The sequence below is a fragment of the Acinonyx jubatus genome, chromosome C1 (assembly GCF_027475565.1).
Source record: "Acinonyx jubatus isolate Ajub_Pintada_27869175 chromosome C1, VMU_Ajub_asm_v1.0, whole genome shotgun sequence".
NCBI lineage: Eukaryota > Metazoa > Chordata > Mammalia > Carnivora > Felidae > Acinonyx > Acinonyx jubatus.
The window spans coordinates 100,941,750-100,957,276 of record NC_069381.1 but is presented as its reverse complement, the minus strand read 5'-3'; the positions used below and the strand labels follow the sequence as shown (position 1 = coordinate 100,957,276).

Below are 15,527 nucleotides of genomic sequence, written 5' to 3'. Positions count from 1 at the left end.
GGATTTTTTGTGCCCCGGTGGTCCATGACTCCATGTCCGGCATTGGCTAGATCTATTTTCACTCCATGGCTTTTCAAGCTCCCACAGAATGGTTGTAAGATAGCTTCTATAACATATTTATTGAATATACTGTTATATCCAGTATACTATGCTGGATGCTATAAAAGACACAGAGAAGAAAGAAATCAATTCTTTTAAGAGTGGTCAAATTCACTAGGAAGAAAGAAGAAAGTCTATATGTAACCACAGTAGGAGGTAGAAACTATGAATCAACATGAGTTTGAAAGAAGAGATGGATAGGAATTGGGGGCCATCTAAGTAGTTGGTTGGATGAAGGGGGAAAGAGAGCAGAGTTAGCTTCTGTTTTGAATCTGCATAATGGGAGAATGTGGATTCTACTGACAGAGACAGAAATGGACTAGAGATGCTGGTGAGTTTTCCAAGAGAAAAACACTTAACAGTAAGACCCAGGAGGTCAAAATTAGAGGCAAGGGCTCTAGACTCAGATTTTGAATGTTGCTTTTGTTTGCCCCGGGAACGTTTCAGGTCTGTAAGGGAAGTGTGTGGTGTGAGAACAGAAAGTTTGGATCTAAATTGTGAAAAATGTCCACATTTCAGAAAGTGGAGAAGGAAAGGGATCCAAAGAAGGAAGGTGGGGGAAGGGGATGTGTGCCTGTTGGGAAAAGCTTTGCCATGACAGCATCCCTGAGCCAGGGGCTGCATTTTAAGACTGTGCCCTTGACTCAGCTCTGCATGCTTCTGTGGTGGCATCTGTGATATTTTACCACTGTTACTGGTTTATATGCTTACCTCACCTGAGAGACTCTCAGCCTCTGGAGGATGGGGGTGGTCTTACTTATTTTGGCATTCTCAGGACCAATGGTAACAAATAGTAGTTTTTGAATGAATGACCACCAAGACACTGAGATAAGAATGATAACTGCAAAGAGTTAGTAAGCATTTTTGAGGTCATTGAAAATCTTCTAAAATGTAGTTTCAGTATAAAGGAGAGAAGGAAGCCAAATTGCAAGGGGTTAAATTGGGGGGTGGGAAAGGTGGGTGTGGAGGAAGGAGAAAGGGGAAGAGTGGGTATAGATCATTTACTCAAGAGTTTTGTAAGCTAAAAAGGGGAGAAATGCAGGGCAGTAGCTGTAGGGGACAGCAACTTCATTCATTCATTCATTCATTCATTCATTCATTCATGCATTCATGCATTCATATGGTAGACCATAGAACGTAGGCTAGACTGAAGTAAGGCAGCTAGAAGGGGGTTGGCTAATGAACTGGGTTATTTAGGAGGGCTTGACTCTTACAAGTGTTAGTTGGGGATAATTAGGTGAAATGGTTGTTGGGAATGGGAAAGGAGGGAAATGGGAAGTTATCATCAGAGTTGAAGTACCAAATTTGAGAACTTAGGGTTGGAACAATGAGTGTCTCATAATTAGATCCAAAATGTGAATGTGCTTGTGATATGGAGCAGATATGGAGGCTGTTGGGTTGAGAAAAGTAAGAACTCTTGGCTTAGATGACCTTATTAGTCCTCAACTCAGGTAGTTAATTTAATGGGAGATGGGAAGAGAAGGAGTAAGATTTTAAGTCACATGTGTAAGTCATTCAGGGAGGTGGAGATTGGTCTATGAGGACAACAGAAAGATGTGAGATGATTTAAACTATTAGTATTTAGGGGCACCTGGGTGGCTCAGTCGGTTAAGCTTCCGAATTCAGCTTAGGTCATGATCTCGCTGTTCATGGGTTCAAGCCCCACATTGGGCTCTGAGCCTGGAGCCTGCTTCAGATTCTGTGTCTCTCTGTCCCTACCCCCAGCTCATGCTCTGTCTCTCTCTCTCAAAAATAAATAAACATTAAAAAAATTTTTAATAAAAATAAATTATTGGTATTAGTTTTTTTTAAATATGCCTGTATAGAAAAATTTGCATATGAATCCATCTCTACTTTTTAGTGTCAAAAGTGAAACTTTTGCATATACTAATTGCCTCTTCTGTAAGATGAGGAATAAGCATACTTTTAGTTTTATTATATCTTGTTTTCATTCTCCAGATTTTGTTTATATGATCTGGGATTTAAAAATTCATACTAGGGGCGCCTGGGTGGCTCAGTTGGTTGAGCGTCCGACTTCCGCTCAGGTCATGATCTCACGGTTCGTGAGTTCGAGCCCCGCGTCAGGCTCTGTGCCGACAGCTCAGAGCCTGGAGTCTGCTTCGGATTCTGTGTCTCCCTCTCTCTCTGCCCCTCCCCTGCTCAAGCTCTGTGTGTGTCTCTCTCTCTCAAAAATAAATAAACATTAAAAAAATTTTTTTAATTCATACCATAGCATTGCTGTTGAATTTTAAAATCTTATGCCTTTTCTTTTTTTATTTAAACTCAAATTAGTTAACATATAGTATAGTCTTGGCTTCAGGAGTAGAACCCAGTGATTCATCTCTTACATATGACACCCAGTGCTCATCCCAGAAAGTGCCTTCCTTAATGTCCACCACCCATTTAACTCATCCCCCCACTTACCTCACCTCCTGCAACCATCAGTTTGTTCTCTGTATTTAAGAGTCTCTTATGGTTTGCTTCCTTCCGTTTTTATCTTATTTTTTTCTTCAATTAAAAATAGAACTACCCTATGACCCAGCAATTTCACTACTAGGAATTTATCCAGAGGATACAAAAATGCTGATTTGAAGGGGTACGTGCACCCCAAAGTTTATAGCAGCACTATCAACAATAGCCAAATTACGGAAAGAGCCCAAATGTCTATCGACTGATGAATGGATAAAGATGTGTGTGTGTGTGTGTGTGTGTGTGTGTGTGTGTATACGTATACACACACACACACACACACACACACATATACATACAATGGAATACTACTAGGCAATGAAAAAGAATGAAATCTTGCCATTTGCAACAATGTCGGTGGAGCTAGAGTGTATTATTATGCTAAAGGCAGAGAAACAGATATATGATTTCACTCATATGGAATTTGAGAAACAACAGCTAATCATAGGGGAAGGGAAGGAAAAATAACTTATGCATTTTCTTTTAAAATTATTCTTGATATTTACATTGTTTTATAATCTACTTTATAATATTTTAGACTTAATTTTATATGTAACTTGTTTTTTGTTAACTACCAGTACATTTATGTAACAGCCTTTTCATTCCTGGATTCTTTATTTTGGTTTATTTTTTCAGTCAAATGAATACATCTTTGAGTAATTTTTTCCAAATGTTGCATGTTGGCATGTCTTCAGAGCTCTTAGATATTTGAAAAATACCTTTTGATTTAGTTGCCTTCATACACAAATGGCATGTATTCTAGATATTGAATTCTTGGGTCACAAATCAATCTTAACAGGTTCCTAGACATTGTTCCTTTGCGTTTTGCGAACATTATAGGGATGTCCAATGTCAGACAAGTCATTCTCTCTCCTTCCCGCCCATCTCCTTTCCCTTTAAAATAAAATCTTTAACCAGCATGGGTCTAGATATACCCCTATTATTTTTTCTCCTAGTACTTTTGCCCTTTGGATCTGCAGACTTAGGGGTATTCTCCCCTCAGAAAAGATTATCTTTTTCATTTTTTTTCCATTTGTATTGCGTCTTCTATTATCTTTAATTAGGTCTTCATTCTTTCTCGTAGCTATGATCTTCTCTCTTGATATTTTAATTTTCTTGTTTTTCCTTTGCATTTTATGAGTGCTTCTTAAGCATTTCCTTCATACCATTAATTTATTTTTCTTCATTGTCAGTTTGTCCTTCATAGCTTCCGACTATGATATTTATTTGAATTGCATTTTTATATTCTTACAATATTAACTCGTATCTAGGTCTTCTCTATTTCTCCCTTTTTCTCAGCCTGTCCTTCTTCATCAGAGTCCAGTGTCCTGTATTATTTTTCATCTCTTTTTAAAACCTACATTTGTCTACATTTATTGAGAATGTAGAGCCAACTCTTTCTAAGATGTATTAATATCTGGAAGTGAACTTTTTCACAAGTACGCATCTTCCTCTACATTTACATTCTCCGTCTTTCGGATTGCAGAATGTTTCAATAGGCCCCATGTTGGTTTTTTCCATTTTACTCATTCTGCTCACAGTCACTGCTGCCCATAGAGTTGGTTGATTCTCTTTGGAAGCCCTGCTGCAGTGAGGTGAGGGGCTCTTTATGTAAACTGGTTTAACAGCCCAGCAACCCAAGAAGGTGGTGAGAGAGCTGGAGTGTGGGCCTCCTAGCAGGGGGACTGAAGCTTGGCACCATTCTCCTCTTCTTGTGTGGAGAAGCCTTTGTGCCAGGGGTCAGCTTTCTGAACATCCAGCATTGGCACAGCATCGATTGCTCTCCATACAGGGGCTAACCCTGGGTGCTCTTTGGTGCTGCTGCATCCGGAATTTGCCCCAGATGCACTGCAGACTCTCTCGTTGCTATAGTGGCCACAGGAACCCCAGGACTCCCCAGTGCTTTAAATTGCTATTGACCTGGAGGGGTGAGGTGGAGTTCAGTCCATTCTCCTCACAGCAGCAGAGTGGGCTTTCTGAAACACAAATTGGATCGTGTAGTTTCTTTGCTTAAAATGCTTCAGTGGGTCCTCCTTGTCTTTGGATAGAGCTCCAAGGCTCTGTATGTAGCTCCCTCTCCAGCCATACCTCGCCTGATCCATGCCTTGTAAGTGAACCACACTGACTTTTTTTTCATTCACTCAAATGAGGCATGCTTTCTCTTCTATTCAGACCCATATACATACACTTACTTCTGCCTGAAATACTCCCCACTCTACCCTCTTTCTACACACGCTTCCACACACATTCACACTCACAACCCGGTTAACATATAAAATCTCTTTCTTTCCTGTTAACACAATTTAAAGTTTATTCAACTGTATTGCAAGTGTGACCTTAAGGTAGCATCACATGGCATACTTCTGAGTTTATTCCCGAGATATTCTGTTGTACTTATCTCTGTCTGTTTTATAGATCCATGTAGTCTCTGGAGCTAGGGTCATCTGGGTTTGGGTCACAAAGCAGTGAACAAATGGGTAAAAGAACTTTAGAAATAGTTAAAGCAGGAGATCACTGATCTTCAAATACCAAGAAAACTACTGCCATTGCTGTTAATATTTAGATATAAATTCTTGTTGTAGATGCAACCTTACTTAGGTGGTTCGAAGGGGTAGTTTGTAGGAAAATAGAATGTCAAAAAACATTACACTGCTTTGACATGGGCTGTCATTAAGTCCCACGATTGTAGCTTGCCAATGGAACATACTATCCCCAACTGGACCTTCAAAACATAGTTCTTCTCTATTCTCCTACTTTATGCCCCCAAGGCAACCTCTGTCCGTTAGAACATTTAGCACTCTCTATTATAATTGTGTTTGGTTGTAAAACCCCTATTTGCAGGGTAGAAGCCCCAACTGTTTTGTTTACCAGTATAACCTCAGTGTATATAGGGTCAGGGCCTGGCACATGGTATATATGCATTTATTGAATGAATGAATGAATGAATGAATGAACAAGAACATTAAAAATTTCAGTTTTTGTTGGCCCAACCTTATCTTTCCAAATTCAGGGCTGTTACTGGGTTCTGTCAGAGCCTCTTCTCCCTACTTCCTGAGATACTTTAGTATTTTTCTTTGGTGTAGACCAGGTCTGTACTATATCTGTGAAACCAGCCTAATTGTATGAGAAGATTACATTTGACAACAATATACGTATGTATCACAGAATCTGGTACCTAAAAATTACTTAATAAATATATTTTTACTGTTTGAAGTCAGTAGCAGCATTAAGGAATAAAGAAAACATGGATTCTTTGTCTACTTACCTTCATGCAGATGGAGGTAATTAGAAGAGGAGGGGGGGCATCTACTGAAGAGGGCTGACTGGGGTATAGTCTTTAGGGAAATCTTAGGTTTCAGTTGAAGAGGGAAGGTATCTGCCATAGTGTAGAATTACTTTTGAGACAGTTGAAGGATTAGGATCAAAAGGCAAGATGAATTGGGTGTGTCATAAATGGAATGGAGTTCAGCAAATAAGGAGGGGATAGAATGAGAAGCTTGGGTATTGACTGGTTAATGTCAATACAGGGTAATGGAAACTTTGGGAGTATGAATAAAGGTGCAAGGGAGATGATTGGAAAGATGGTTATTATTTTGGCATTAGAATGACCTAAGTAAAATAAGACAGGTCCAGATAAACTTTTGCTTAACAAATACTTTTGAATACTTCTCAAGAAGTATTATTAGCTGGCCACTATGCTAAGTGATGGGGATTCACTGATGAAGTTAATAGCTACTACCCATTTCTTCAGGGAACTTATAGTCTAGTGAGGAACACAGACATAAATCATATACTTAACTATAAAATTTTGAACTGTAATAAATGCTTTCACAAAAAGCAGGGGTTATTAGGAGAGCATATTAACAGGCAGAACTAGTTGATTTGGGGGTAGCCCTGTAATGTCTTTTTGAGCAGGTGACATTTTAGCTATGGACAGTGAGTAAGAATTAGTCTGGGAAAGGTAGAGATGAGAGTGTTCCAGACATGGGGAACACCATATGCAAAGACCCTGAGGAAAGACTGATCATTTTGAGAAATGAAAAAAAGCCAGAGTGGCTAGAGCTAGTGGTGTTTCCAAAGGAGAGACTAGAGAGATTGGCAGAAAAAATGGATAGCATTTAGAATTTCATCCTAACTATAATGAAGTCATCAAACCCTTTGTCATCAAAGGATTTGATCAGGCAAATAGTACAATCCATTGTACACATTGAGATCATTCTGGTGATTCTTTAGGAAATATATTGGTCAGGATACAGGGAAACCAGGCTTTTGAGGAGTCCTAGAAAAGCTGATGGTGTCTAGGATTGGGGCAACATTCACTGAGATTCTTGCATTTATCTGTATGTATATCCCCTCCTCCCACATTATCCCCTTAGCCACTTGCATACCCCCAAGCCTCTTATACACATTCATGTGTTTGTGCATTAGTGCACATGTTTTCTCATTAGGCAGAACCTGTAGATTCCAGAGTTTATACAGAATGTTTCAACCAGCTCTAGACCCAGCCAGGACTAGGACAGTCAAGCTTATCCTCTGATCTTACACTTCTGCAGTGTAATAGAGCATCTGTGCATAGAGAAGGTTCTGTAGGACAAGGTTATGGGTGTGCTCTGCTATGATATGGAAAGATGGAACCTCCACACTTAGGAGCTTGGGTGATCGTTGGCTGGAAGGAGATACTGGAGACTGAATTCTCTTGATTTAACCACAACAGAGGAGGTAGCAGGGCCAGAGCAAGGGCCTGCCAAACTCATTTTTTATATTATTCTTCATGTGCTGATTGTTGTTGCAATGAGAGTTGACCCTTAACAGGGCCACTGATGTGATAAAAGTTTTTCCCACACACTTCACAGTTGAGAGATGACTAGGCAGGGAAAGGACTTTATCCTGAAGTGCTAAGGGTCAGTGATCATTTCTTTTCTGTTTTTCCTTTCCTCTCACTTCACAGTCACTTGTAACTCCAAGTCAGATTGGTGGTTTGTTTGTGGTACCTTGAAAGAGCCATAATGAGCTGTTTGTATCCCAGTGTGTTGCAACTCATAAGTGGTGTCTGTTTAGAGGTCCATGGCTCACTGGGCTAGAGCTTGATGCTGATGAAGCCTCAGTCATGGTTTCCATTTCAGTACAGCCCTCTTGGGTTCACTCTCTTATATTAACTTCCAGAGGCTGTGCCCACAATCTAACTCATTCATCCGTTGATTTTAAGACCATAGGACGAGGCAGTAAGACACGATCGACATGAAGGTGACCTACTCCAACAAAACTAATGCAGCAGACATATTTTCTGATGGTGGGTTTTTAGTATTGTCTTCCTTAGTATCACTACTGAAGTGCCTCGCTTTTCCCCTGTGTTTCTCAATCCTGCTCTGTCTCTCAACAGCCAGCTCAGAGTCCCCTTCCTTATTCAGACGACTAACTTGATCTGCTATGACCTCACACCCCCAACATCCTTTTCAGCACTTGATGATTTCCATTTTTTAATTTTGTCTATTTCTAACATTCCTCCAACTCGTTGTGCAAATGTGGACAAGTCACCGCACCTTTCTGGCCCTAGTTTCCCTGTGTGTAAAATGAGCACATTACATTAAATCTGAAGTCTCAGGTCTGTTTTACCCAGTGCCTGGTAAAGTGCCAGATACATAAACTGAGGTGAATGGCAGCCACAGTTCCTGTCCTCAAGGAGCATATAGTCTAATAGGGGCAGAGAAAAGAATAAATAAATATATTATTTATTCTGTAAAGAATAAATATATGTATGTATTCTGTAAAGGATAAATACATGTATTCTGTAAAGGATAAATATATGTATTTATTCTGTAAAGAATAAATAAATACAAAAGTTCAACTTTTGATGGTGGCAGGATAGAGTGAATTAAATAGATGCATATGGAGAAAATTGGGAAGATGTGAATTTGGATACCTAGTTACGTTATAAGAGAAGTCAAAGAATGGGCAGTTACTAGCCATATAAATAAGAGGGAGAAGAATATTTTGAGGTGGTGAGAACAGGATATGCAGAGGTTCTGAGGTAAGAAAGAACTTAATGTTTGAGCCAACAGTAAGTCATTGTGTCTGGAGTAAAATATAGCAAGGGAAGGTGTAGATTTGAGATATATTTAAGAGGCAAAAGTGATCAGCCAGAAAATTATCAGGAGCTACGGGTGACCCTAAGTGTTTAAGGTATCAGCCGAGGATTTGGTACTGTGACATTTCATACCAAGTTAGCCGAAACTCATGGTGGCAGTAGAGAAGGTAGTTGCTAATAACAAGTTACTTCTTTTCTCTTTTGCTGTTGGGAAATGGGAAGGGCCTAGTAGCCCAGTTCCTTAGCCTCAACATTAAATAGCAGTAGCTTGCAATATCTGGCAGGTGGAAATTACTAAGAGGGATAATTGATGCCCTCAAAAACTTGCCTAACAGAGCTTTGTGCAACATATTTTGGGAGTCACCAGCCAAGTGTGTGTGTTGACACAGATGATATCCATGCTGAGACTTGTTTGAGTGGAACATTTAGTAGCTTGGTAGGGCATGGATACAACATAGCTCTCCCTTTTCACCAGATGCGTTTGTATGCTGGGTAGCTCATAACTTAGTTCTGTCTCCTTCTCTCCCTACTAACAGAGAGCCATTTGTTTTAGTCCCTCCTATATTCTAGACTAATCTTCAAATGCAGTTTTGAGCATGTCTTTCCCCATGTGTGAGCCTATAATAACTCCCCCTTGCTTGTTGTATCACATTCAGAATTCATACTAGAATTCAAAGCCTTAAATGATCTCCAACCTTTCCTCTTTTTAAACCCCAGCCAAGGAATACCCTTCAGTCATTTTGATGTCTTCAGGACCTAGTCCTACCACCCTCAGTGAGCCTTCTGCCTCCAGCTCAGGTTAATGCTTTCTTGCCATGGAGTAGTGGGGAGAGCCAAATGACCTCAGACCATGCACCAACCCCTCCAGATGACCACCGTAAACTCTTCCTATTTCAATATTCAGTGACTTTCCACCTTTATTCTCATCTGTACCAAGGGTGTTCTTTAATTATCACATGCTTTCTGCCTTCTCAGCGTGCTTTATGATCCTAGGATCAGAGATCTAGCCTGCAGATCTTGTTGATTGAAAGCAAGGCTGGAAACTTTGCTGTAGTGAGAAGGGCAGTAGATTTGGAGCCAGACTGATCTGGATTTGAATGGCAGTGCTCTCACTTACTAGTTTATGACCTTTCTGACCCTCATGTTTCTTATTCTTAGGCTTCTGCATTGATTTCCTCCTGTGCCAAGAAGTGGTGGCCTGAAGGAGGGGCAGTATCTTAGCAGGCATTCCAATGGGAATTTTGGAGCAAGCACTTATAGTGGCCTCCCAGCTTACCATTTTCCTCATTCTGGTTTATAGAATTGGAATGAAGAGTAAAAAAATTCTGGCAGAAATGAGTCTGAGAGGGAATGTTTTTCTGGAGAAATGTTCCTGAATCTTAGAGAAAAATGACCCATTTTGTAGAAAGTAATTTATAAGCCAGTGTGCTTTTGGCTCTCTAGATTTGGTTACTCTGACAAACATTATCTAACAGATAGATATACAGTTCTCAGGTGTTCTAATCTTCAACAACAATCCCATTCAAAAAATAGCAAACTGTACCTAAAAGTACATTTGATTTTTGGATAATAATTTGAGTGTTGAATTTTTCCAGTAATCTGATCATGTGAGTAATGATTTGAGTCCTTCCCATCCTTCTTCACCCTCTTCACTTCCTCGTGCCTTCATGAACTTGGGAAACTGAGACACACAAAGACGGTTTGATACGGTCAGACTCACACCTCAAATCTTCATTAAAAGTTTTAGGGGTGCCTGGGTGGCTCAGTCAGCTAAGCATCTGACTTCAGCTCAGGTCATGGTCTCATGGTTCCTGAGTTCAAGCCCCGTGTCAGGCTCTGTGCTGACAGCTTGGAGCCTGGAGCCTGCTTCGGATTCTGCATCTCCCTCTCTCTCTCTCTGCCCCTCCCCTGCTTGCACTCTGTCTCTCTCTCAGAAATAAATAATAAACATTAAAAAAAGAAAAGAGTTTTAGAGGTAGGCAGCTCTGGTTTAAATCCTGCTTCCCCTGCTCTCCCTGCCTGACACCAGTTATTTTACCTCTCTGAGCCTATTTCCTTGACTCTAAATGAGATAAATTTTGTGACAGCTCAGCACAATGCCTGGTTCAAAGCAGGGAAACAATGACTCTTGGTTTCCTTTCCCAGGGGTGCCAAATATCCATTCCAGGCATTGTTTTATTTACCTAGTCTGTCTTACTATAATACTTAAGTGTCTGAATATTATGTTATGTAAGAAATACATACGAGATATTTTTAAACGCACAGTGTCCTATACTCAGAACTATCACAGAGCCAGTCAAAAAGAAAAAGAACATCCATAGTGCTCAGATTCACCACGTAAGTTTGGTTTGAGGGTACCCTAGATATTTGAGTTAGCTTAAGAGATAAGACTCTCAGTAATTTCCAGGTTACAGTAACTCTTTACCTACTTCTTAGTCATGTTTTCATTTCTAAATCCCACCTGTATCCTAATTACATGTCTGTCTTTACTCTGATGCAGCATTTCTGCCTGTGTTTTCTGCAATAAATGAGATCATGTGCCCTGGGGGAAGTGATTGCCGGTGCGTGTATGCAGACTCACTCACTCCCTCAGTTCATATTAGTTAATACTGGGGGGTGCAGTTGACAGATCCCCATCTGAAATTAGGGAAACCTATTGAAAGGGCCATCTCTCATTATGAGCATTTGGGCTTCAGGAACAACTGGAACCAACAACTTGAATGCCACCATGGTTCTGTTTTTCTCTTCTGTGCACTTCTGATTCACCCCTATCACTTTGTAGACCAGCCACTTTATCCTTTTGGTCCATGTGGCAAAGGGTCCCTCGTCCAAAAATTTAGAAAAGGGACATAGTGATAACAGCTTGTGTCAGATGCCCATCCTGGGTCAGTCAGCTAGATTAGGAGGTCATGATCGTGTAATATGGATGAAGTGGGGTGAGGAGAAGCACACAGAATGGGGGTGATGAGCACAGAGTTCCAGAGATGCCCACACACCCATCCTGCCATCCTGGTCAGTGAGATTTTAGCTAGGGATACAAAAAAATATTCCTGAACTGAGGTTGTTTACAGCCAAGTGATGGGAGATGGATGTAGAATCAAGTAAGTGCAATAGAGTAATGCTAGTTCTTTTTTTTTTTTTTTTCTTTTTTTTTGAGAGAGAGAAACAGAGTAGGAGTAGGGGAGGGGCAGAGAGAGCGGGAGACACAGAATCCGAAGCAGGCTCTAGGTCCGAGCTGTTAGCACAGAGCCCGACACAGGGCTCAGGCCCACGAACCATGAGATCACGACCTGAGCTGAAGTCAGTCGCTTAACCGACTGAGCCACCCTGGCGCCTCAGATGGTAGTTCTGTAATAATGGGTGTACAGGTTAGAGTAGGGTGAAGAATAGACAGTCAGGTTAGATCAGATACAACTAACTTCTGTTAGCAGTGATGGCTACACAGCTGGGCACATTGAAGGCTTTCTGAAAAGAGCCACTTGAGTTACTGTTAGGAATTCTAGGGACTAGGGATAGCCTTGGCATTTTCTGAGTGTAAACATCATGTGCTTTTTTATTGAGAGGCCTCTTCACCAGCATGCCTTTTTAAATTATTCATCAAATTCTTTAACAAAGATAGAATTAAAGGACACCTTGAGGGGTTTTTTTTTTTTTTTTTTTTTTGGAGTTTCAGCCACTTGTGTTTTGGAGAATTCAGATGATCTGAACATGAGTTCCCTTTGATAGCTGTCTAAACTGATATTCATCAATTTGTTTCATAATCCATGTGGTCTGGCACTAAATTGCTTGTTAATCACAGATTCCTTGCTTGTAAGCTGAAGACATGCTTTTGTTCCTTGTCACAGAGCCCGAGAGCTTTGGTCATAGGCCCCATCCTTTGCTGTTATAGTGACCTGCATTATATCCATAAGTGGTCTCGCATATTGTCCTTCAGTTTGCTCTTTTTCAGACAGATCAAACCAATCCTTTTTCTGTCTTCTATATCACTGGGTCAGTTTTCTGCATCTTATTCCACAAATCCACATCCTTGAAGGTTGGGTGCCACAGGCTGTGCACAGTTTGCTCCAATTTCGTCCATCATCTTGGTGTTGCCTTTCACCTCTACAGTTTACCAAAGCTTTTCATGTCCTTCATCTCTGCTGCCTACCCTCTCTCATCCTTTCTTTTATTTCTTAATTAAACTTTTCATTTTGAGATTATCATAGTTTCACATGCAGTTATGAGAATTAATACAGAGAGATACCCTATATTGTTTACCAAGGCTCCCCCAATGATAACATCATCATGCAAATCTGTTGTACAGTATCATAACCAGGATGTTGACATTGATACAATCAGGATATAGAACAACTGCCTTGACATTTTGACATTTAGATTCCTTGTCATCATTCACTCCTGTTTTTCACTCCTCTCCTATACTCTTCTTCCCACTTCTCACTTACATATTCATTGCCCCAGGGATTTAACTGAGTTAAGGATGCTGCAAGACTAATTTTTTCTTTAATAGGTTGGCTAAATTCTCACGTCAGAATTTCTAGGAATGGCAGTTTCCATTACTCTTTATTTGTCTGGAATAGATATCATGTGGATTGTCTATGGTAGCCCTAAAATTCACATGAACACCTGGTCCGCTGTGAGTTCCGCTTGCCTGAATTTCAGGCAGGTCAGATGAGGATGAGGCATGTGCGGGAGCTGGTGTGGTACTAATTCTTTGGGACTTCAGAGCCCCAATCAAAGGCACTTTCTTCCCCCAAAGGACAGTTCTGCACAGAGGATGTAGACGAGTGTCTGCTGCAACCTAACGCTTGTCAGAACGGAGGCACCTGCACCAACCGCAACGGGGGCTATGGCTGCGTGTGTGTCAATGGCTGGAGTGGAGACGACTGCAGTGAGAACATCGATGACTGCGCCTTCGCCTCCTGCACTCCCGGCTCCACGTGCATTGACCGCGTGGCCTCCTTCTCTTGCATGTGCCCTGAAGGAAAGGCAGGTGAGGCCAGCAGGACAGAACTGGAGTTCACGGAAGGGGCCGGGGAGCATTCAAGATCTTTTAATGAGCATCTGTAGGAACATGTTAGTCAAGTGTTAATTCTGGAAGTGTAATTGCTAGCTCAAGTGCTATGAAAGTAGTCTTCTTTAGGGCTTTTGGCTCTCATCTTAAATCTGCATACCTCAGTTTTTCATCCCCCTAAAATGAAAGTTAGTAACTATTGCCTTGGGAACTTCTGTTGACCTCCTTAAGATTTGAGGCTGAAAAGCACCTCAGGAATTAAGGTTAATTTCTCAGAAATTAAGACCAAATTACCAATAAATGGATTTAGGAACTTCATTTTGAGAAGAACTCTTTTACTCAGAAGGAGTTGGGAGGAGAGAAACATTTGAACGCATTCCAACTCTCAGTGTCTATGGAAATATTCCTCTAAGGGAAGAGTTTTACTAACTGCAGAGTTAGCTGCTTTAGTCTCTGAAGGTAACAGCTCCCAGTCCTAGGGGTAGATAGCAGTGAAGGGAGGAATGTGACAGAAGAAGATAGCTTAACTGAGAATTTTGTACCTAGCACTTTTGAAATGTTCTCATTTCGGCTTTTGGAAAGGCCCCACCTCTAGCTTTGTAGACGAAGCATTAGTTACCTGTTCTTAAGCTAATTTCAGACTGGAAAATCCAGTTCCCATGTGAATTACATAGAACATGGGACCTAGTAATACCTTTAGAGTCCTGGGGGCCCTTGAGCCAGGAATGTTGACACTATTAAAAAGCTACTCTAGTGTAGGCTTATGATGTTCAGCTGTTTTTTGTTTTTGTTTTTGTTTTGTCTTCTGAGGCTAGTCAAATCCTGGTGGCCCCATGATCGTCAGGTAGCAAGCATAATTTTAGGAAAGTAGTTGCTAAATAAAATATAATAAAATATAAGATACATGCAGTATTTGGAATATGTAGTAAAAAATTATTTGTTGTTTATTTGAAATTCAAGTTGAACTGGACATCCTCTATTTTTATTTGCTAATCTGGCAGCCCTCTCAGAAAGCTCTCTCCATTTTCATGTCACCATCCTCTGACCATCTCACTTTATGGCCTAGGATGCCTATACCCTTGAGGAGAGGTCTAGCTGGGGGCTTAGGGTCAGAGCACGAGGGTTGTCCACAGAAGCTCCTTGCTTGCTGCTGGCTGCAGCATGTCCCTAAGGTAGGATTAGGCAAAGGGGAAGTTGCCTCTAAATCTCCATGTTGGACTTTGGTGAGGTGAGCATAAGATTTTCCCAACTCCATGAAAGAGAAAACTCTTCCTCAAGTAAGGGACATTTTTTCTTTGTTCTCCTTGCCCCACCCTGTGTGACAGGTCTCTTGTGTCATTTGGATGATGCATGCATCAGCAATCCTTGCCATAAGGGGGCACTGTGTGATACCAACCCCCTGAACGGGCAGTATATTTGCACCTGCCCCCAAGGCTACAAAGGCGCTGACTGCACAGAAGATGTGGATGAATGTGCCATGGGTAAGTTCACGGAAGCTTCCCTGTGCCTCATGGTGTCTGTCGAGCTCAGTGAGCATTCAGACAGAAGCACATTTTACTCTAGGAGCATGTTACACCCAAACCTCTGATCTCTCCTGTTACATGCTTACTGTTTATAACCCCCCAATGTAAGCATATACTCTCTTCTAAGAACTGAGTAAATGGAAAGTCTGTACCTGATTCCTAACAGGAAGCCCTACCCAAGTGACAGTTCGGGCAAAAGAACAGAGATGCACAAGAGTTGAAATTGCTTTAGTCTTGCCTTGCCTTGGCTTCTTCCTTTCTTCTTTGTATTTTAAGGAAGAAAATAGTAAATTGAGAACCGGATTATTAAAGGCCTAGCCCTAATGCTGTCATTATGCAG

The 15,527-nt window shown here is 41.0% G+C and overlaps 1 protein-coding gene and 1 pseudogene across 2 annotated transcripts in view; one reads left to right on the top strand and one right to left on the bottom strand.

The window, feature by feature from the left end:
- The window catches only part of NOTCH2 (notch receptor 2), a 163,215-nt gene that overhangs the window by 90,598 nt on the left and 57,090 nt on the right, over nt 1-15,527 (top strand). For both annotated transcript variants that reach the window (XM_027058256.2, XM_027058257.2), the window contains exons 6-7: nt 13,410-13,643; nt 14,990-15,145. In XM_027058256.2, the coding sequence (XP_026914057.1) occupies nt 13,410-13,643; nt 14,990-15,145 (390 nt within the window). The remainder of the gene's footprint in view (nt 1-13,409; nt 13,644-14,989; nt 15,146-15,527) is intronic.
- On the bottom strand, nt 4,917-5,607 carry LOC106978500 (ubiquitin-conjugating enzyme E2 D3-like; annotated as a pseudogene).